The following is a 23662-nucleotide window of genomic DNA, read 5'->3' as shown; positions in this document are numbered from 1 at the left end:
ACAACTGCTCAGTTTCCCAAATGCTGAGAAAAGACCTGGGGCTTTATCTCAAAGGAATGTCAAAACATTATTATCTGTGTGTGTGCATGCACGTGCACGCATGTCAGGAGACTGGGATACTTAGACATAGTAGAGGGAATAGGACACTATGGAAGGTGTGGTGCTGGAATGGTTTATTTCTTGATTTTTTTTTTTTGCATGAAATCGTACCAATTGGTTGGCAACCTGCCTCATGAGCTAGGGGAGAAGGCAGCTGGAACAGGAAGGGATCACTAAGTCAATGGTGGTTGGAGAGATAGTTATAGTTCCAGATGGGAGATGTGTGCTGAAAGTAGAAAAAGGACCAAACGTGATAGTTTCTCAGTATCTGTATTGCAAACCATAATGCCCCAAAGTAGAGAGTATGGGGGGAAATTGTCTACCACAGAGGGAGGGGGAGGAGCAAGATGAGGGGGATATTGGATACTGGTGGTGGAAAATGGAAAATGTGCACCGGTGGAGGGATGGGTGTTCGATCATTGTATGACTGAAACTCAAACATGAAAGCTTTGTAACTGTATCTCATGGGTGATTCGATAGAAAAAAAAGAGAAATTATACCATTATCAATACTGTAAATTACGGTGCCTAAAATAATGTTTCAGGGGTGGGGGGGTGCAGTAAAGCAACTAAAGGTTCTAGTGTGGTGAAACTTGGAATTGCAGTACACACACCAGACACCAGGTGCCAGAATGGGATTTTTCTCTCTCTTTTTTCTCCCCTCTCTCCCCCACCACAATCCTCTCCTATAAGCATTTTACCACTCACTGAGCTACATCCCAGGGGCAGTGGCTCATCTGTGTTAACACATTTCCGAAAGATTCCTCACCCGAGTATGAGATTCCCCAGTCTTCTCCCCCAGCTCAAGGCAGGGCTCTGCCTTTCACTGTTCTCACCACCAACTGCATCTCCCGCTCAGAGCCGCTTCCATAATGAAGCAACGATGCAACGGGTGATGTCCAGCTCCTGTGATTGACTGTGAGCCTCCAGGGGATAGGTACCATGACTAAATTCTGGACTACTGTGCCCCTCACCTGCCCGAGCTTAGCCCTTGGCAAAGTCTGTGACTCTGAACACAGACAGCGAATATTTTCTGAGGGTTGGCCAGCAATTCAGCAACCACTCAGTCCCTTTTTTAAGATACTGAGGCCCGGAAAAATCTGAGAGAATGTGTATGCAAGTGCTTTTTTTCTTTTCTCTTTTGGGCTATTATCAGCAGTGCTCAGGGTACCGTATGGATGCCAGAGATCAAATTCCAGTAGAATGAGTACAAGGCAAGAGTCCTACCTTCTGTACTATCACTCCAGTCCCTCTGGGGCATTTAAAAAACTTATATATATTTTTTAATTTGGGAGGGGTGGTAGTAGTTAGGGCCACACCTGGCTGTGCTCAGGGATCATCCTGGTGGGGCCTAGGGTGCTGGGGATCAAACTGGGTTAGGCCATGGCCAAGGAAAAATGCCTGAGCCTCAGATGTTTTTTGAACCAAAGATGCTGAAAGCTTCTCACATGGCGGTGACCTCTGCCCAGGTCAGCCACATGCAGGTTCTACTTGCCCATTTCCATGAAGAGCCCCCTCCACCACGACGGTCCCTGCATTGAGTCCTTGGCAGAATCTTCCATCTTAGTTTCCAAACAGTTATCTGGGTCTGCTTTCTTGATTTGAACCCGGGTCGGCCGCGTGCAAGGCAAATGCCCTACCCGCTGTGCTATCACTCCAGCCCCCGGGTCTGCTTTCTAGAACAACTTTCTCCAATACCAGACAACTCCTGTCATTTTCAAACCCAGCATTCAGACTGTGCATACAGCTCGACCGGTTCAATGCCTTCTCTGGAGCTCAGCAATCAGATGCTCACAGTGCCCTGCTCTGGCAAGCCAGCCACATACACCAGATACTCGAAGCCTCGACGTAATTTTATCTATTTTTATTGATACAACCTAACACTGTTTCAGTTCTTGCCTTTACCTTTTTATTCCTCCAACCATCTAGGATCATCGAGGACCATCGAGGATCTTGAATTAAGGGACCTTCTGGCAGTTTCATTAGATGAGCACCAGAAGCAGCTCCGGGAGTTCGATTCATCACGGCCCTGAGCGAGCAGATCCTCAGGGAAGAGGCCTGCCTCGGAGAACCCCTCTGCACACCCCACCTACCTGACAGGCTTTAAGTGACAACTAGCCTCACCATGGTGCTTGTTCTCTGGTTGTGGCGGGCTGTTCATCCTCCAGACTCTGGGATCTCTGAACATCCCCAACCGCTCCGCAATCTCGTCCAGGCATGCTTTCTTTTGTAGCAGTGCTCAGGGGTTAGTTCTTACGGATGTGGGGCACCATCTGTGGGTTGCTGGGGATTGAACCCAGGTGTGCTCTGTAGAGTTGCAAGCTCCCTGCCTTCCGTTATGCTTTCTGACTTCCAGCCCCAATTACTTTCATTTGGGTTTGTTTTGGGGCCATATCCATTGGTGCTCAGGGGTAACCTCCTGGCTCTGCACTCAGGAATTATTCCTGAAAGGCATAATTTCAAACATAAGTCTTCCATGTACAAGGGAAGCAACCCTTCCCAGTGTACTATTGCTCTGGCCCCGCACCCAGTTACTCTCAAATGATATGACACAAATCTGGGAGTTCCCAGCCCACAAATAGCACTTGAAGTCAAGGCCCAGGTGGGATCACCAAAGGAGTTATCGACCAGAACCGACCCCGGAAATCAAGGGGACCAGTGGGAAGACAAGCCTCACTCCAGAGTCCTAGACATGGACGGCGGTGATCTCATCGAGGCCCTTCGCTGTGACTGACAGGAGAGAAATGGAAGACACACTGACAGGAAGAGAATCCACTGAAGAGAAATACTGTGGACACTGTGGCAGGACACCAAAGTCTCAAATTCTTTTTATTTTTTCCCCAAGCCTCAAGTTCTGGACCACAGCTAAGAGTGCTGGAGGTCAAGGAACTGCTGCTACGTTGCGCACACCCAACAGAAAGTCAACCGAGGTGCTGAAGCCAAGGCCCTACCCCTAACCTTGATTCAGGATTTCTCCAAAGGGCTCCCTCCACATCAGATACCTGTTAACGAAAGCTGCTATTACCTGCCCAGGAAGATGGGGCGTTCCTGGGGTGCAGGGGGTCTCAGTGCTAACCCTGGGGCAATCCTGGATGGACTCACCACAGTGATACCACAGTTCTGCTCCCTGCTGCCCCAACAGTCTTCTCTGTTCTCAAAGGCAGAGGCCCTCACCCCGCCCAGTTCATGGAGTGGTGACAGCAGAGGGGAGCAAGGCTGAAAGACACGGGCCTATTGGATTCACTGCAAATGCTGGTGCATGGACAAGCATGTGACCCGCAGGCGTAAGGTCAAAGAACGCTGCTCTAAAGCACTTTGGCCAAAGTCAATCCGAGACCTCCACCCCCACACCCCGCCCCCCAGCACAGCATCTTCTTCAGTAAACAGACCTGCAGCAGGGATTAAACAATTTTTTAAAAAATTCACAGGGAGAGGGACAGAGGAGAGGTCTGAAATAAGAGTACAGACACTCCTGAAGAAACAGGTAGGCAGATGTTGGCAGGTGGGTGGGCGAACAGGAATCAGGGGCTAAGAAGTTTCTGGAAACTTTGTTTCTGAGGCTTCTATTTTCTTGGAAGGTACAAAGAATCCTCAGAGCTGAGATTCAAGTGTTCATTGTGGAAGTCTGAGGTGAGAGGAGGTGTGGAAAGTGACCCAAAGAAACGCCAGGGTCCTGTAGAACACCGTGGGCCCAGACGGCTGAGGGGGCCTGTCAATGCTTTCCAAGGTACATTGTTTTTCTAGCCACTTTCATTCAGCGGCACGAGGCACAGGGCAGGCCGAGCTGCAGTTTAGTCTGGGTTGTGCCAGGGAAGTTCAATGAAACCAGAAGAAAGGTGAGGGTGTACACAATGGTCAAAAGCCTCGAATGGGACTGAGAAATGAGGGCAGTGAAGGACAGACGAGGTGGGGTGGGTGCATTGATGATATGGCCTGGTGGAGCTCAGTTACTGGTACTGGAGAAAATGCCTGAATTAAAAAAAAAAAAAATCGAGGATAGGACCCTGTGCGTGTGTACACCTGTGTGTTTGAAGCGGGGAGGGTGTGTGTGTGAATAGGGAGGTAGGGGGATATGTTTGGTTGATCACAGAAGGCAACTTCCATATTCCTCACCCTATAAACTTTTCGTACATCCCAATGAAAAGAGAATACCCATGTGGAGAAAGTTTAAAGGCTTGAGGTGTGTATCTGCATGCATGAGGTCTCTAGTTTGTATGCTCTCTCTCTCTCTCTCTCTCTCTCTCCCCTCCCTCCCTCTCCAAAATGTCCACATACTAATCCCAAACCTGTGATTATTTATGGCAAAAGGGGCCTTGGATAAGTGACTGAATTAAGGATCTGAAGAAGATTCCTGAATTCTAGCTCAAGCAGTTGTTAATGGTGCTGTTTGCTGAAAAACAAGTTCCAGGCATAATAATAAGGGGGTGGGCTTTGGAACTGCAAAACTGGAAGTTTCTAGGAGATGGGAGATATTTTGGGGGCATCTGGATATCCAAACATGGCCGACACTTTGACTTGAAATAAACATTGGGAAATTCCTCTAGACAGCTGGTAATTAGAAGCACAGCTATGACTAACAAAGTGAAGAAGATAATCCAGGATGAAAAATATCTCAAGAATTACATATTCTGGGCCAGAGGGACAGGAGAGGGGTTAAGCACTTGCCTTGCATGCAGCTGACCCTGGTTTGACCCCCCCCCAACCACATGTCGTAGGAAGGATCTGAGTGCACAGCCCCAAAATAAAAATAATTACACAGCCAACGAATAGTCTGCAAACATGGTAGAATATGTACACTATCTACCGTAGCTAGAAAGAGGATGAGTTCTGCTAACAGGAAAAGCAGGAAGGCGCACTTTGGAAACTCAGAGCACTCCTTCCTGCTTTTCCTGTCCACTTGGCTTTTAAGCAACACCCACCCAATAAAGCAGCTTAGCAGCAAAATTCTACCTAGGTCATTCAAATTATTCTACACAAACTATTACTGGAGAGTTAATAATTTTTCCTAAATTATCCTTATTTCACTCGATGATCCACTTCAAGTTTACAAAACCAAACAAACAAAAACCAAAAAACACTCACACACACACACAAAAAAACAATAAAAAAGCCCCTCTATATTTCATTAATACTCATATACATAAGTGTGTAGCCAAGGTACTATAATTTCATTTTTGTAATTTTTATTCTTAGCTCCTCCCCCAAAGAGTTTATGGCCTGAATTTAAATAGTCTGCTATTTAATTATGAATTTACAAAAGGGCGAGAGAGAGAGAGAGAGAGAGAGAGAGAGAGAGAGAGAGAGAGAGAGAGAGCGGTGCAGCAACTAGGGCACTTTGCCTTGCACACAGGTGAACTGGGTTCGATCCCCAGCATTCCGCCATATGGTCCCCTGAACACTACCAGGAATAAGCCCTGAGCGTGGCCAGGTAAGGCACCTAAACAAACAAAATAACCACATTTTCTTGTCCTAGAATGAATATATTGTAATCTTGGCAACAGAAATGTCCCTCACATACCCCTGGCCCCAAGAAAAGTACTTAAGGAGAAGGTACAAAAGCTCTAATCATTACAAGTCCACAAGCGTCAGATAGCATCCATGTATGATCCATGTAAACTTCCAGAGTATCAAACTCCCTATCTGTAACAGCATTAACAGGGATCGGTTATGGCTATTTTTGATTAAAAATGTGTTTTGCCATTTTAAGTTTGCAGACATCACATGCTCTCTCCTAACATCTGGAAATATGAATGAAACCTACGAACTGCCAGCACAAATATCTCAGTAACATTTTATAAGACTAACCATAAACAATAAACATTTACCAAATTTCAGGCCCTGTGCCAATTGGTCTACTAGTTTCACTTAATTCTTTTAACATTTTGATGTTCTTGTTATGCTAATTTTACAGCTGGAGAAAAAAAGCAGCTAAAGACACTGAGTTTCTGAGCTACCTAGCTTCTGAGTATAAGCACCAGAACTCAAAGGCAAGTCTGCCTATAGTCAGGCAGGGTTTATGCCCATGTAGCCATATACACCGCTAAGAGACACAGAAGCACCACCATGAAACATAGCACAGGGGTACAACAGTCAGAGAAAGATGGGACATTCATGGAGCACATGACCTACTTCCACTCCCTTCTAAAAATTCTGTTCAGGGCTGGAGCAATAGCACAGCGGGTAGGGTGTTTGCCTTGCACGCAGCCGACCCGGGTTCGATTCCCAGCATCCTATATGGTCCCCTGAGCACTGCCAGCAGTGATTCCTGAGTGCAGAGCCAGGAGTAACCCCTGTGCATCACCAGGTATGACCCAAAAAGAAAAGAAAAAGAGGATGGATACTGTCTCACAATTCAGTGAATTCAGTGTTTTACTTCTGTAATACCAGAAACAGTAATATAAAAGAGAAAAAGAACAAGTATCTAGAAGCACACACACTCTGCAACTGTCCATAGTTAGCATCCCTGACCCAGCACACTCCCTCACCAGCAGCTTCTTTTCTGCAAAGAATATTGTCAAGGGTCTTAGGATTGCGGGGTGCCCAACAGTCATGGGCGGGGGTACTATACGAAGCAGACAGTGTACAGATATATGCCGGACTCAAGACAGAAGACAAAAGATCCAATATGGGAGAAGAGAAGGAATTTCCAGGAGGATGAGGATGATGAAGGTGATTCCAGAATACAGCCATCGGCGGAGCCGACTCATGGTCCAGACAGGCGCAAATCTCTAGGAGACTTATCTAAGGAACCGAAGACAAAATACCCTAACAACGTGGAAACATGCCAGCAATCTAGGTGAAAGGGAAAGTGTTCAGTTAAGAGTTAAGTTCAGGGGCTGGAGCAATAGTACATCGGGTAGGGCGTTTGCCTTGCACGCGGCTGACCCGGGTTCGATTCCCAGCATCCCATATGGTCCTCTGAGCACCGCCAGGGGTGATTCCTGAGTGCAGAGCCAGGAGTAATCCTTGTGCATTGCCAGATGTGACCCAAAAAGAAAAAAAAAAAAAAAAAAAAAAAAGAGTTAAGTTTATAGGAAAATGAGCCCAGAAAGATGTATAAGGAAAATTGTAACGAACACTTAGAATCCTAGTAATACTGATGAACTTAAAACCCACCAAGTGTACTGAAAGAAAAAATAAGGTGTGCGAATGATGACAGGGGAAGGTAGAGACCTAAATCCCTTTTGGTGAGGGTGAGGGGGTCCTACACCCCTCAGTACTCAGGGCTCATTACTGGCTCTGTATGCAGGAGTCACTCCTGGTTGTGCTTGGGGACCAGGTACAGGGCAGGGGGTTGAACAGAGGTTGGTTATATGCCAGGCAAATTGTTGCAATACAAACTTGTTAGAGACACAAAGCAAAATACCAGTTTGTTTTTAAAAACAGGTGAATACAGTTGCTTCTCAGAAGGTTACAGACTATCTCTCCTTCCCAACAAACTTGGGAAAATTATCTGACTTAAAAAATTTAAAGGCCTGAGAGGGTAAAGCTCTTGCCTTGCACACAGCTGACCTGGATTCAATTCCAGATACCTCATATTGACTCCCCCCAACCCTTGAGCCTTGCTATAAGTGATTCCTAAGCACAGTTAGAAGTAAGCCCTGAGCACAACTGGGTGTGGACCAGAATGCAAAACAAAAACACATTTCAAGCTGGGGATGTAGTTTAGTAACTGAGGAATTACTTGCTTAGCATTTGTGAGGTCCCGAGTTTGATCCCCGAAACTGCTTCTCCCTCATCCTCCAGCATTACCAGGTGTGGGCTTACATCTTTTCTAAAGAAATACAGCATTTTCCCCTTGGCAATATCACATATCACTGTCATTACCACTGTCTTCCCGTCGCTCATCGATTTCCTTGGGCGGGCACCAGTAATGTCTCCATTGTGAGACTTGTGGTTACTGTTTTTGGCATATGCCACAGGTAGCTTGCCAGGCTCTGCCATGCGGGCGAGATACTCTCGGTAGCTTACCAGGCTCTCCGAGAGGGTTGGAGGAATTGAACCCGGGTTAGCTGCGTGCAAGGCAGGCACAGCCCTGCCCGCTGTGCTATTGCTCCAGCCCATATATACAGCATAAACAAATAAGACTGCCTTTCCTACAAGAGGAATTCAATTTTATGCAGTTTGTAATAATCACAATCATTGTTGATTTGTAGCAATAGAGGGTTTAAGAAAAGCAAAACCCCAGTTTTTCTTAATTAATACATTTATTAAAAATATAGACTAATGGTCCTGTGCTTAAATGTCATCGTGGTTGTGTGCTGGCTTCCATAAAACAACTGGCTGTAAGAAACTCTTCAACAGACAGAAGTAAAAAGGGGACCAGGAATGGCAAGACAGTGTCACTGCAGACATAATTCCCTTATAATTGATACTTGCTAGAAAAGGGAATTTGCCATTATTTACCATTATACCAATATTGACAGAGGCTGAATATCACAGGCATAGGGCGTTCTAGGACCACAAAATAGCTTTTTTATATGTTCCAAATAGTTTCGTTTCAGCTATGAAGGTCAGTCACCAGAGTCAGACTTGTTTCTTAACAAGTAGGATTTTTAGGTCCATTCAATCAGAGTCTCTTACATCTTTCTGGGCCTACTCATTTGCAGACAGGAGGAGAAACTGTAATCAGGTTCTTCATGTCCTGCATTCACATGTGATGACCAGCCTTCATATGCTGTCCAGCTTCTTTAAGATAAAAGGAGCTGAAAGAAAAACAGACCCAGAATTTATTTTGAGATCAACTAACCCACAAGTTACACTAGGGAATTATAAGATCAGGGGATAAGCCTTACTAGTTCAACCAGTTTCTCTTTTTCTTTTTTGGGTCACACTCAGCCCTGCACAGGGGACCATATGGAGCTCTGGGTGGGGATCAAAGCCAGGCCAACCGTTTGCGAGGCACACACCTTCCCCTCTGTAATCTCTCTCTGCTCTCTTCAGTTCAACCAGTTTTTGAAAATAACTCCCAAGTCATGAGCAAGTGTCTCCTATGCAAGGGAGCACAAAGAACGCCTGGTTGTTGAAGGCTTCACATTCCAGACACTGTAGCTCCAACCTTCAGAGGTTTCTTTTAAAATCCCTCACACCCAAGCAGCTCCTCACTGAGGGCCAGTCCTCTCTCAAGCGACAATTCTAATGAGGAACTCAGAAGAGCTGGATACTTGTTTTTGTTCTCCCACTGAAGAAGTTTCACTCATGGGTGCTTGATAACATTCAATAGAGTTCAACTTCAATTATTACCAAGGTCAAGTAAGATACTTAAACAGGCATGTCTTGAAAACAAGGCACTGGTACTACAGGGACCTAAAATCGTTATTACTCTCCTTTATGGAGGCAAGAGACAGCACAGTGGTGAGGACACAGGTGCCCAATCTGGGTCATTTCCTGACAGCCAGTGACCTCCCCGGCACCATAGGGCCCAAGCACTGAATAGCTAGCCAGGGTGAATATTGCAGGAAGCGGCCCTAAGTACCTCTTGGGGAAGTCCAACAAAACCAAAAATGCATGGCCAAACCAGCACATGAACGGTAAGGAAAATGCAAAATCATACCATATGAAAGACCACCCACACAGATGACTACTACCAAAATCTAAAACCAACTAGCGTTGGCACACCCGTACAAAAATGGGGCCTTGTGCAACTGCTGATGGGAATGTAAAGTGGTTCTGATAAAGCAGCTTGGAGTAAGAGATGGTATAGCTCCTCCAAAATGAAAATATAAGGTATGCAGACATCTGTGCCAGAGCAGCATTTTCCACGGCAGCTACACATGGAAATATCCCGAGTTCGCTGAAATGAACGTATTAGCAGAAAACATGGTCATGCATACGAAATGGTTTCCCAACCTAAAAAAAAGGAAATTCAGCCATTTGCTCCATTTGTGAACCATAGAAGTTTAGGATTAAGTGAAATGAACCTGTCACAAAAGACAAAGATTGTGTGATTCCACTTACGTTAAATACTTAAAAGTAAGCAAAGTAATAAAGGCACAAAGCTGGGAGGGAGGGCATTAAGGCAGATTCACTAAACTATAAATGTTAAAACAGAATGGGAAATGAAGTTAAATAACAAAAAAGAAAAAAAATGGGGGGAGTTATGGGGCTATGACCCAAATGATTTTCTCAATACATAAAATAAATTTTGAAGCTATTGGGATCTGTCAGAAGTCAGTAGTATGTCCAATCTTTTCTAACAAGTCATTTCTGGGGAGGGATGAGGAGGAACACATTCAGCAATGTTCAAGAGTTACTCCTGGTTCTGCATTCAAGAATCACTCCAGGTGGTGCTCGGGGACCATATGGGGTGCCACGATTAAACTGAGTCGGCCATGTGCAAGGCAAGCACCTTACTCGTTGTATTATCACTCCAGCCCCTTTTCTACCAAGTCTACTTGGAGAAAAAGTAACCTTCATCAAATGACCAGATAAACAAATTTTTATTCATGCCACAAAGATCATTCAGCATTAAAAAGGAGCAAAATACTAACAAATATGGTATGTACAAATCTTTATATTATTCTAAATGATATTAGCCAGCATAAATGGCCACAAGTGTTTATATTTTAGGAGAACAAAAATCTGCCAACCCAAAACTTGACAAAGGTTGGTTTCATGGGAAGGGTAAGCAAACTGGATGGATGTTGCACTTGAAAAAAGACATTTACATGTACTAAGAGTTCTCATTTCATGGAGGGAGATCTAATTCCTGTAACTCTTAAATATTTGTATTTGTTTTAGGGTAGCAAATGGCCCTAACTAACCAATCTCTTCATCTTAGCTAAATGCTTTTAAGGGATGGCTGAAAACCATATGGACTAATCAACCATGTGGGTATCTCCTATTCTTAATTATTCTTAATAATTTTTTAAGGCATGTATTTTATTAATAATTCTCTCCTTTATTTCTTATCAACCAATCTGATGTATTTTTTTTTGTCCAGCCTCTGAAGGACTTTCCTTCATATACCAATGGTACAATTTCCCTTATATGAAATGTCCAAATTGAAAAATGATGGCTCCCAAAGGCTGGAAAAGGGTAAAATGGAGAATTAGAATTGGCAGGCCAGAAAATAAAATGCAGGCAAATTGATGTGATGGCCCCACACGACCACTGAATACCAGGCCAATCTTCTCCTCAAATGGGTCTACTACAATGACACATAAATTATCTTTTAATCATAAAAGTGGTGATAAAGAGAACGGGCACTTGTATGTTTTGGGGGCCACACATGGAGATGCTCAGGGCTTACTCCTGGCCTTGCACTCAGAGATCACTCCTGGTAGGGCTCTGGGGACCATATGGGATGCCAGGTAAAAAGCCACATGAAAAGGATATGCCCTACCTGCTGTACTATTGTTCCAGCATGGTACTTGTATGTTTTAAAAACTAATTTATGGGCCAAGGATGTGACTCAGTGGTAGAGCACGTGCTTGATTTGTCTGGTTTCAGAGGGTTAGAGCAAGAGTACAGCAGGTACAGCACTTGCCTTGCATGCAGCCCACCACGATTCGATCCCCTGCATCTCATATGGTTCTTCGGACAATGCCAGGAGTAATTCCTGAGTGCAGGAGTAATCCCTGAGCATTGCAGGTGTGGCCCCCAAACAGAAAACAAAATGAATCTGCGTTCAATCCTGGCACAGCAAAAAAGTTAACAGAAAAAAGGAAGAAAACCTCAACAATTCATAGCCGATACAAAGGTCTCTGAGACACAAATTATTTTTTCTTGTTTTTGGTTTTCAGCCATACGGAGAGTGCTTGGTAGACCACCAGCAGTGCTCAGGGATCTCTCCTGGAAGTGCTCAGTTGAGCATAGGTGGCGCCAGGAATCTGCACCGGGGGTTGGCTGCGTCAAGGCCTTACCTCCTGGACTATTTACCCAGGCCAAGAAGTTAATATTTAACCATCAGTGAAGTTAACAAAGGCCAGAGGAGGAAAAGGAAGTCTTGAGTTGCAAAACGTGGTCCCACAGGCTGAAGGATTTGGGAGGTTTTGTTCATCTGAGCAGTCTTCCTGGCCAAGTTACACCATGGAGCAATGGCTTGCCACTTTTTCCACACCTGAGGACCCGCCCTGGTCTGAAGGCCAGCCGCTGAAAGCTGAAAACCCACGCCGGAGAGGGCCGGGGCGCGGATAAAGGCCCGCATGCACCTCCCCGCTGGGCGACCTTGGCAAAGACTTCCTGTCTCATCACCAGCCGGCCTCTGCATCAGACCTGCCAAGACACTGCAGCCGAGCATGAGAAAATACTGACCTGACCCCGGACCGGGCGGAAGGTGAATCCCTTTATTTAGAGAGAGGGGCCCCGAGCAGGAAAGCAGGCTTTAGACAGCCGCATTCAGCTCTGCTACCCAAGACTGAAGACGCCTAGCTTGTCAAATCCCCTCGGAAACCAAGTTCTTGTTTGCAAAAGGGAAAATACATGATCAGTCGGGGCTTAGGAACGTCCGTGTCTCAAGCCAATGGTTAAAAAAAAAATTATTTTAGAAAAATCGCTTGCGTATTCCCTTTATTGCTAAACTTTTTCTTAAGGGTATAAACAAACAAACAAATAAAAAGACTACCTTATTTCACCCTCTCTGCAAATAAAATAAAGCCTTTCGGGGATGTCGGCACTGGGGGAAACCTGGATTCCTTGGAAGTGCGGGATTCAAGGTCAAGCTCACGTAGGGAACGGCGGAATGACCTTGAGCCAGACGCCGGGTCCCGTTTCTCCTCGGGCTGCAGGAGAGAACGGCTCCGGGGGTGGCACGGGGAGGAAATTCCCGGAGGCTCCGGCCATGCAAAACCCCCCACGGCTGCGCAGGGCTGCAGGCGCCGGGCCCGCGGGTTCCCCCACCCGCATGCCCCCGCGCGCGCTGGGCTGGGCTCGGCTCGGGACCCCCCCGCCCCAGCCCCGGCGGGCCGGCTCCCCCTCCGCACGGGCAGTGCCTAGGCAAGACACTCACTGACTCGCAGCAGGGCCACGTAAATGAGGAAGTTCCGTATGGAGGAGATCACGTCCTCGCGCATCTTCCGTTTCATCTCCTCGGGGTCCAGCTTCGGCGCGAGGCCCTCGATCCGGAACATTGCGGAGCGGCCTCCCGGGTCTTAGCGCGGCCGAGCTCGGCGCTCCCAGCTGGCCGCCGCGTGCCCGGAAGCCCCGCCCAGGCCCACTTCCGGGGCCCAGCCCCGGCTTCCGCGCTCGCCGACGGGGCCCCGCGCGGGACAATCCGCAGGCGGCCCGCGTTGTCGAAGAGAAGCGCGGCCGCTAGGGGCCGCTGTGGGTCCATGGGGTAGAGGGGCGGGGGGAGCGCGGGTCTCGGCGTCTCTGGAGGCTGAAACCCGCCAACGGCTCGGCGAAGTGCGTTTGCGCCCCCAGGGGGCGGTGCGCAGAAAGTATCACCATAAATAATAATAGCCAACATTAATTGAGAACTCAGTACCGTTCTGCTTCATGAATAAGGTATGATCTTCATTTCCTAAGACGAGACAGTGAAGCACGGAGATCTTAAGAGCATCCAAACGTACTCTCCGAGGTTGGCGGATAGTTGAGAGACGGGTGGAGGGAGCAAGGTGCAATGATTTTAACAAAATTCCGAAATGACTTTTGAGCTGATGATTCGTCCCTTGGTTTAAGTTAATTATTCCAATCTGTCTGTTTTGAGTATGTTTCTGTATCGTACGTTAAAACCAAAGACGAGGGTTGATGAATTGTGCTTGGTTTACACAACTGGCAAATGCAAAGTTGAGTTTTATTACCCAGTAGGCCTATTGGACCCTGTTGGACCCCAGTGACCAAGGTTATTGTTGTTGTTGTTTTATAAGCATTTTCTGTAGCTCTGTATTCTCACCTCCGGACTTAACTGGCCCCTACAAATGACAATACTGGCCCAGTAATACAGTATATGTAAAGCAAATTTAGATCGATTCAACATTTTATAGACTAGAGGAAGGGTTTGAAACCAAGTGTGACAGTGAAAGCCATTTTTCAGAAAAAAAAAGTTATAATGTCAAGTGCAAGGCTCTTTGCTCCCACCCTGTTTATACTTCCAGGGCAGTTAGTGCCTGCCGGGATGGGTATTCTAGGTAGTGAAAGATGAAGCCTCAGTTTCCCCCTTGCCCGCTGTTGCTTGCAGCTTCATTTTAACTGACACTTTAGGCATTCCTCCAAATTCCTAGACTCTCTCAGAGTAGTTAATTTTTCCCAAGACTATAAATTCTGCTCCAGCTTTTGAGCTAATAGGAGACCAAGAGAAAATGGGCAATACCCAGGTAGATGGCCAAATAAATAATCAAGAAGGTTGTAAATGCACACAGAGTGTTAGTCTTAAATTAATAACACATCTCTGGGAAACAAATGGGAGTCCTCTCACACTTTGACAAATAACACAAAGACCCAATTTTCCTATCCCCCCCAACACACACACAACGAGCCACACTTAACTTAGTCCTATATAACTTTCCTCCTGCTGGGGAGTTTCTTTCTCTTCTACTTACTTTCCAATGCATCTTTCTATTTTCTGACTCTGTCTGGGCATCTTTATTACTCAATATTTTCACTCTTGAAAATATTGAAGAACCCAGGAATCGTGGACCAACACAATGACCCTCCGTCACTGTTACTGCATCAGCAGGAGTTTGGTACAATGGATTTCCTGCCACAAATCCATCAAAGCTGTACTGGAAGGCTATACCCACAAATGGTGCATGCCAGCGAACCATGTATAATTCTTAGGCACAAACCAGATCATTGAATCACTTATGTAATTAAAACAAAAGAAAAGCAACCATATATTTTTTTCAACCTTATGTAGAATGTCACTAGCCTAACAGTGGCATTGGATCAATTAAAACAGACATTTAACTGAGCATGGCAGCCCACGGCCTGCTGGACACAATGTCAGACACAGAATTCTTAGGCTCATTCTCTAGAGCCCCTTCTTCTGTAAGTCAGGAGGTAGAACCACATAGGCAGCCCCCTAGTGGGAGTTGATTCCCAGGGAAGAGTCCTTTTCTGGACCTCCGAGAGAATGTCAGAAGCCCAACGAGGGTTGGAAAGCAGCCAGGCTGGGAAAGAACCTTTGCAGGAAAACTGGACATTTGGCCTCAGGTTTGGCAATGCCTCTCACTACCTGTCCCCCAAGCAAGGGACAAGACTCTGCTTCATTATAACTTTCCTCCATTGTGAAAGGAAGTAAAATATGCTCAGGGTCCCTTTCTGTTCTAGTAGTCTGTGCATTTAATTTATTTATATATTATTTTTCAGTTATCTAATTAAAAGAACTTTTCTAACTTTAAACACTGTGGCTTACCAAGTTGTTCAGAATACAGTTGTTTCTGGTGTTCAATGTTCCAACATCAATCTCACCACCAGTGTGACCTTCCCTCCAGCATTTTTCAATTTTGATTGTGTCATCTAGGACATCCTTGTTTGGAATGTGTAGCAGTCAAATAATATCTAATGTGGTCAGCCATCGAAGAAGTCCATGGAGGTGTTTTCCATAGTAGGAAAAATGTAACAATAAAGCAAATCTCACTATCTGGTTGGAGAGGCAAAATGGTTGGAAACCATCTTCAATGCTGAGAATTCAACAGTTATTGGCTGGGTTCGAGGGTCTCAAATGCTCTATTATCTCTCTAGCTCATGATTCTTTTTCCCTTTCCTGAAATGATTTTGGGCAACTTGCCTGGATTCATGGGAAACGAAACAAAGGAGGAATTAGCACTGAAATCATGTTTGCCAGAGGAAAAAATTTTCTTCACCCAAGGCTATCTAAAATAGCACCTGCTTATTAGACAGGTGATATGGTAACTAGTGGCTGTACTGCTAAAAGTCAATGTTCTCATCACAGCTCTCTTGGAAGGGTCTAGTGCTTGCCTGCCTGTGACAAGGTAGGAAGGCAAGGGGTGGGAATATGTCCCAACTGTATCCTAGGGAGAGGAACTGACTCTGAATACATGCTGGAAGGGTAAGTTTGTCATGTTTCAGGAATGTCACCCTGATGACCTCTTTCCCTTGCCCAGACCCTCTAGTTGTAGTATAGGAGGAACTGTAAGGGGGCGGGATCTTTTCTTTGCCTGGTGTTTTAAAGTGCTTTATAAAAAATGACACATAGGTGGTGGTATTGTCTAATCATGGTCATTTTGGGTGAAACAAATGGAGAGAAGCTGCACTGGGAGGTGAGCATGGATGAGCTGTTTCACACCCGGGGCCTCTCAGTTATTCCTCATTGACGTGATGACGGGGTTGGCCTACTGTGTGTAAAAACACTTGCAGCTTCAGGCCAGCCCTCCCAAGCCTGTGTTCGCCCTTGAGCGTGTATCTTGCTTGCTTGTATCTGTCTTTACCCACCTTTTCCCACTCTGGTGAAGCCCACGTTCTCTCTTGACCACGTACTTCTCTTCTTCTCTCCCCTCAGATTTTTCTAAGGCCATCTCGTGAAACAGAAACTACCTTACTTCACTACAAAAATTTTTTAAAAATCACTTGCAGCTGAAAAATGGATGCAATTCTGTGTTTGCTTTTCCTATCCTTTCCTCATAACTTACACTTACAATTAAATCTTACACTAAAAGCAAAGGATTCCCTGTGGTTTGCCATGAAAGGCAGAAATAAAAAGTATGAGTGTATAATTTAATATTCATATTTGTATCATTTGGTCTGATTACAGAGGAAATGACAGCCCATCTTGCTTTCTACTTCAACCCCAAAAGGAAAGGAAATTCTCTCCTTTTTTTTTTTTGTTGTTTGTTTGTTTCTGGACCAGACCCAGCAGTGTTCAGGGCTTCTAGCTTGGTGCTTGGGAGTCGTTCCTGACTCAGTGCTTGAGGGGCCATGGGGTGTCAGGGATGGAAAACCCGGGTCTCCTGCACGCAAATCATATGCTCAGCTCATTGATCTACTTGTCTCCAGAGGAATTCAGGAGCCATTTCCTTTGCCTCAGTTTCCCAGTCAATACTTGATCCTGTGTACAACTTACATAGACCATTAAGTGTTTTGTTTCATCATTGGGAAGGAATTTGTAGTTGCAAGTTCAAAGATTGACAGATGATTCATGACTGGGGATTAGTTACAACATATAATAAGAACCTTGTAGTTTATGATTTACATAGAGCTATGGGCTTTGTATCTTGAATAACTCAATTCCTTTATTTGGCAGCTGAGGAAAGAGGTGTGGAAGGAACCTGCTTAGATGTAGAACTAGCTGGGACCAGAACAAGTCTCTGGGCTTCAATAAAGTACTTTACCACCCCCCCTTACCATACTTTATTCCATACTTGAAGTATATTTAGAATCTCCCTGGAGGGTGTTGATCACCCCTAGTGTGGGAGGGACAGGACCGGGGTGGCTTCCATTCAGCAGCAGCCCTTCCTGCATTTCCTACACATCATCAATAACCTCATTTGGGCTGTGTGATTATCCCTCTCCACAAATCTCCTTCCTCATTCCTTCAGAACATGAACATGGGCTAGAGTCCCCTAGAGAAACTTGACTTTATCCCCTGAGGACCCAAGATGAGAAAAGCTAAGGTCAGGGAAAGGTAAAGACCGTGGCTTAGAGGAAACTGGAGGTCTGAAGCCCATCGTGTTCAGGATGACAGGCCTCTCTGAAGCCAACCACAAGCAGATTGTTTTCTTCTAGGAAAAAAAGAGTTTCCTAAATAAGCATAGGTCACATTTTGTTCTTGCATCACCAGGTTGAATTGGGAGCAAAGGAACACGCTCATCTTTCTAGTCCATTCTAATTCATTGGGTGGGGGGAATAAATACAGGTTTTTGATTTATTGAAATACAGTCCTATATTTTGTGAAATTTTATTCTACCACTTCTTCCAGCAGTCTCTCAGAGTCTCAGGTCTGGAGTAAACAGAAGGTCTCCAGGCCTTCTCTCAGGCATGGCTGCTCCCGGGATCAGGGATCGCAGCTCGCCACAGTCCTGCCCTGCCCTGTGTTTGGCTGAACAGGCAGGGGCTCCCATCAGTACCCGAACCTTCCCCTTTCCACCATCTGTACTTCCACTGGTTAGATCCTGGTAGATCCTCTGGGGTGTCAGACGCAAGTCTGATCATTCTTCCTCATGAATGCCTGACGGTAACTTGGGTCCACCTTGATGGTTATTTTCTCTAAGCCCAAAACATTTTTTTTGGAATTAATATTAGAATTTTCCAGTTTTCCTTTACCCATACCCTTATCTGTCTTAAATGAGGAATGATGAACCAATCCCAATCCTATATCCCATCTCTCACCCAACACACCTGAGAGCCCCTGAAAAGAACTTTGGGGATTCCACAGTAGACATTGTCCCTGAGAAAGAAGGGTATTCTGAGGTTCTTTGTCTCCCCCACCACCCTGAGTCTCTCACAGTGCAGAAGGGAATTCCCTAACCATGCCCATAGGTCCTGGTTCTTACTTTGCTAAGGTAAATGTTGATGAGAGATTGAAAATGGCCACGGTAGTAAAAGCACAGGCTTTGGAATGAAGTGTCCCTACATTCCTCTCCTAATACAGCTTCTGTTTTTTTCTTTCCCTTCTTCCCATTCTTTTATTTTACTTTATTTGTTTTTTTGATTACCAGGGTTTGGGGGAGAATATATTAAAATCCACTTCTAAGTTTTGTCTGAAGGGATACACAAGTAAATGTGCCCAACTTGTGATAGGCATCCTATAAATGTAAACTAGCAGTACTACCATAAGAAATACTTTTTCAATAGGAAAATTGTGGTTTACTCATATTCTAAATGGAAAAAATAGTTTCATTTATTCTCTCTCTCTTGCTTGCTCTCTCTCTCTCTTTACTTTTGGGCCACAATCAGTTTAATTACTTCTGGCCATTCAAGGGGACCATATGGGTGCCAGGAGCTGAACCCAGGTCAGCTGTGTGTAAGTGCCTTACACGCTCTACTGTCTCTCCGACCCCAATGTAGTTTTTCACTGTCATAATATCTATGATCATTTGTCAGCCCCATGTAACTTACCTCTAATCCTCAGACTACAGTGAATCTTTTTCAGAGGAGTGACCCACACCTACTGCCAGCTCAATGTCATCTCCTGTACATTCACAAGTACAAGGACAGGTGCAACCTTGTCCCTAAAACTACCTCCATCAAGGGTCACCCCTAGTGGAAAATCTGAGGCCCCCTGGCTGGCCTTGAACTCTCTGCAGTATTAGACACTATTGGTCACAAAGCCCTTCTAGGAAAGTGACCCTCTGCCCCCATACCCGCCCCCACCCATCAATGGTTTCAGATGAACCACATTCTTTGATTGTCCATTGGATGTCCCACCATCTCATCCACAACTCTTCCTTCCCTAATCAAATCTAAATGGCAGCCCTCTGTCACCCACTCTTTTCCTGAACCCTCTTCTCTTCTATACGTACATGGGCATCTAGTGTTGCTTCAATAGTCATCCTTAGCTCAGTGATTCACTCTATATATCCAGCTCACATTTCTTTCTAGAAGCACACACCTGTATGTCCAGTCAACCTCTTTGTTTGTTTGTTTTTTAATTATTGGACCACACCCAGCGAAGCTCAGGTATTACTCCTGGCTCTGCGCTCAGGAATTACTCCTGACAGAGCTTGATGGATCATACGGGATGCTGGGATCAAACTGTGCAAGGCAAATGCCCTACCTGCTGGACTCTCCAGCCTCCTAGCCAACCTCTTGACTTCACTGTCTTCTTAGTTGTGCTGCAGTGCTGTATCCCTCATATGTTTCAAAACATAAACAGTCACCTCCCTGATGTCCCAACCTTAACTCGAGGGCCCCATTGCCAATGACTGACACCATCATCCAGTTCTTCTGGCTCTAGGTCAAACATCTGTTGCTCAGTCTGGAATTGTCCCTCGATTTAAGGTTCTGTATATAACTAACCACCATGTTCTATCCATTCTATAATATCAGTATTATAAGTTATATCAGTTCTCTCTCTCTAATAGCTCCGAAGTTTGTTATGTTATTTCTACTCACCTCACTGCTACTTTCGCTCATTCTACCCACCAGCTAATCTCCTTTCTTCTGCCTTATTGCTACTGGTACATTTTCTACCCTATAGCTCAGGTGATCTTTCTGAACGTGATCTTCATGATGTCAATGTCCTGTGTAAAATACAGGCAACTCTTTTCGCTGTCCTCAGGAAAAAGTTCAAGGACTCTGGTGGTGGCTCAATACTCAGGGCTTGCTCAGGGATCATTCCTAGTAGTGCTCAGGGAACCATATGCAGTGCCGGGTATTCAGCCTGGGTCGGCTGCATGCAAGGCAAGTGCTGCACTCTCTCTAGCCCTATTTGAAAGGGCCTTTTATTGAGCTCACCCCTTTTTCCCTTCTGAATCTCATTCCCAATGCACTCCCACCCAAGTCTAATACCTCCTTTTTGGTTCTTTCCCCTCTATGGTTCTATTTTTCCTCCCCCTCCATACACACACACACACACACACACACACACACACACACACAGCTACTGGCTGTCCCTATAACTCATAGAATGCTTCAATTTTTTTTTAACTTTTTAAGTTTATTTTTTTAATTTTTTCCAGATAGAGCATTACAAAGCTGTTCATGATTGGATTTCCATCATACAACATTCAAAAAGCTTTCATGTTTGGGTTACAACCACACAATGATCAAACACCCATCCTCCACCGGTGCACATTCCCCACCACCAATATCCCCGATATACGCCCCCTTCCCCACCCTCCCCCTGCCTCCATGGCAGACAGTATTCCCCATATTCTCTCTATACTTTGGGGCATTATGGCTTGCAATACAGACACTAAGAGGTCATAATGTTTGGTCCATTATCTACTTTCGGGTACGCATCTTCCATCCTGATGGATTCCTCCAGCCATCATTTTCTTAGTGATCCCTTCTCTATTCCATCTGCCTTCTCTTCTCCGCTCATAGCCTCCTCTCTTTTTTGTCTCTCTTTCTCTTTTTTTTTTATCTCATTTTAGGCATTACGGTTTTCAATACAGATGCTGAAAGATTGTCATGTATATCCCTTTACCTACTTTCAACCTTCAGTTCTTGTCCAGAGTGATTATTTCCAACTATTATTGTCATACTGGACCCTATTCTATCTTATCTACCCTCCACCCCCCACACACTTGTGGTAATTTCCAACCATTGGGCAGTCCTCCCGGCCCGTTTTCCCTGGCCGTGGATATTAGTCTCATACCACTTTTTAAAATATCCCATAAATGAACGCAGTCATTCCTCTTCTTCTGACTCACTTCACTCAGCATAATACTCTCCACGTCCATCCACTTATAGGCAAGTATCATGACTTTATTTTTCAGTTTCTTAGTTTAGACAAACACACCATGGTATGTAGGATGCTAACCCTATGGGAAGCTGAAGTGAGGGATCTTTGGGAACTCTCTATACTCTCTTTGCAACTATGCTATAAATATTTTTGCTTTTTGTTCATTTGTTTGTTTTTGTATCATAACCAGCGATGCTCAGGGCTTACTCCTGGCTCTGTGCTCAAGAATTACTACTGGAGGTGCTGAGGGACCATATGGGATGCCAGATACTGGACCCAGGTCTGCTCATGCAAGGCAGATACCTACCTGCTGTAATATTGCTCCGGACCCACAAGGTGGTTTTTATTAAAATTTATTTAGAAATATGTGAGGGGAAAGAAAGAGAGGATATGTGCTCAAGAGAGAACAGACTTGGGGGCCGGGGTGATAGTATAGTGGGTAGGGCTTCTTCTTTGCAGGTGACTGATCTGAGTTGGATCCTTCGCATCCTATATGATTCCCAGAGCCTGCCAGAGGTGATCCCTGAGTGCAGAGCCATGAGTAAGCCTTGAGATGGCTGGGTGTGTACCCCCACCCCACTCCATTCCCCTCCAAAAGAGAACACAGGCTTCTCCAGAGTGGAACTAAGCAAGCAAAGAAACCCAGACAAGCAAGAGAGATACGTGTTCAAGGGAGAACATGGGCTTGAAGAGCAAGCCTGTCTATAATCTTGAACAATGCTAGAACCTCCTACACTAATTTGTTTGTTGCTTCTGTGTGTCCACAAGCCCTGTGCCTGCTGCTGCCCATGTCAGAGTGCTTAGCGTGCTCTTTCCCTCTGTTTTTATGTCTGCACTGAAAGAGGACAGGAATTGTTATCTTATTCATTTTTGTATTCCTGATGCCACCATGGTGCTCAGTAAATGGGAACTCTTCAGGATTTCCTAAGGAAATGTTTGCTGTTGAGTAAGTTGTTCCGGGGGGACTGTACCAAAGCTCTTTCTTGAAGGGCAATCTGATACTGGAGGCCTGGAGATACAAACCTACAAGTCTTGATTTTAGATCTACCTCTCAGCATAAGAGATTTGGCTGTCAGGAGCTAATAGGTTTGCAGCTACATCATCAAAGCTGTCCCTGCTCATATATCTGTTTCCAGGAGAGTCACGTGATATGTCTTCCTCTGCAGGTAAAGGGCCCTAAGCTAGCTGAACTGGCTTAGTTCAGTCCAGGAGAGCCTGGTAGGCTGCTGGCACATCCCAGGAAGGTGTGGACACCGGGTCAAGGGCACAAAAGCTAATTAGGGTGGAGAGCCTAAGAACCAGCTGGAAGAAGAGTGACACCATCGGCAGATGAATCAGCCCCCTGTTCAGCGATGCTGGCCCCAGCTCTTTCATTAGTGCTCTGGGTGACCTTGGCCAGGTGCCTTCCTCTTCGTGGGCTCCAGATTCCGTGTTTGTAAAATGAGAACTTGGACTAGCTGCTCCCCAAAGTGCTTTCCTGGATTGGTGCTCTGGGCTTCCATGATCAGCGTGAAGACCGTGGCCAGCCGTGGAAGGAAGCAGGTAAGCATGTATCAGGACCATGGGGCAACAGGGGGTCTGAGCGGACCGGTCCCTGGTCAGCAGCAGTCTTCAGCCAAATGAAACCAAGCTAGGACCGATATTTGCATATATCACACTGAAAGTAGATACTTGGAAGATATGAGAGATTACCATGAGTAGTGGTGCCGGGAATGAAATCCAGGGCCTCATGCACGCAAAGCCAGTCCTCTGCAGCAGAGCCACAGCCCATGCCATCACTGCATTTTAAGGATCTGACACAGGTTTGTCAGAAGAGACTTCTAAGGATAGGCAGGGTGGAAGTAATTTTCTCTCTCTTCCCCTCCCCCCAACCTCTCCCTCCTTCCCTCCCTCCCTCCTTCCCTCCCTCCCTCCCTTCCCTCCCTCTCTCCCTCTCTCCCTCCCTCCCTCCCTCCCTCCCTCCTTCCTTCCTTCCTTCCTTCCTTCCTTCCTTCCTTCCTTCCTTCCTTCCTTCCTTCCTTCCTTCCTTCCTTCCTTCCTTCCTCCCTCCCTCCTTCCCTCCCTCCTTGCCTCCCTCCCTTCTGTTTTTGGCCCATGTTCAGCAGTGCCAGAGACCATGTTGGGCTCTATGCTTGGGGGTTACTCCTGGCAGTGCTTGAGGGGCCATATAGTGCCAGGGAATGAACTCAGATCTGAATGCAAAGCATGTGCCTCAGTCTGTTAAGCAACCTCTCTGGCCCTGGAGTGATTTTCACTTAAAATAAGGGCAATATTTAGTGAAGATTTTTATGAAAATTGGACAGGAGCTTTGATTATT

At 45.6% G+C, this 23662-nt stretch overlaps 1 protein-coding gene across 1 annotated transcript; it reads right to left on the bottom strand.

Annotated features, from left to right (window-relative positions):
- Positions 1–8189: 8189 nt before the first annotated feature.
- Positions 8190–13266, bottom strand: TOMM5 (translocase of outer mitochondrial membrane 5). Its single transcript, XM_055123898.1, has 2 exons — positions 13048–13266; positions 8190–8803 (listed from the first exon to the last, which is right to left on the bottom strand). The coding sequence occupies exons 1-2, from the start codon at positions 13166–13168 to the stop codon at positions 8769–8771; spliced, it is 156 nt and encodes a 51-aa protein (XP_054979873.1). The 5' UTR covers positions 13169–13266; the 3' UTR covers positions 8190–8768.
- Between the last annotated feature and the right edge of the window lie 10396 nt (positions 13267–23662).

The sequence above is a fragment of the Sorex araneus genome, chromosome 1 (genome assembly GCF_027595985.1).
Source record: "Sorex araneus isolate mSorAra2 chromosome 1, mSorAra2.pri, whole genome shotgun sequence".
NCBI classification, from domain to species: domain Eukaryota; kingdom Metazoa; phylum Chordata; class Mammalia; order Eulipotyphla; family Soricidae; genus Sorex; species Sorex araneus.
Note: the sequence above shows the minus strand (reverse complement) of the source record. Positions and strands in the feature narration are given on the sequence as shown.

Excerpts from the sequence above, each read along its gene's own strand:
- TOMM5 (XM_055123898.1), bottom strand. The coding sequence starts at position 13,168 with ATGTTCCGGATCGAGGGCCTCGCGCCGAAGCTGGACCCCGAGGAGATG. Across the intron at positions 8,804-13,047 it reads CGTGGCCCTGCTGCGAGTCA|CTCCTTTTATCTTAAAGAAG; the intron begins GTGAGTGTCTTG and ends TTTTTCTTTCAG.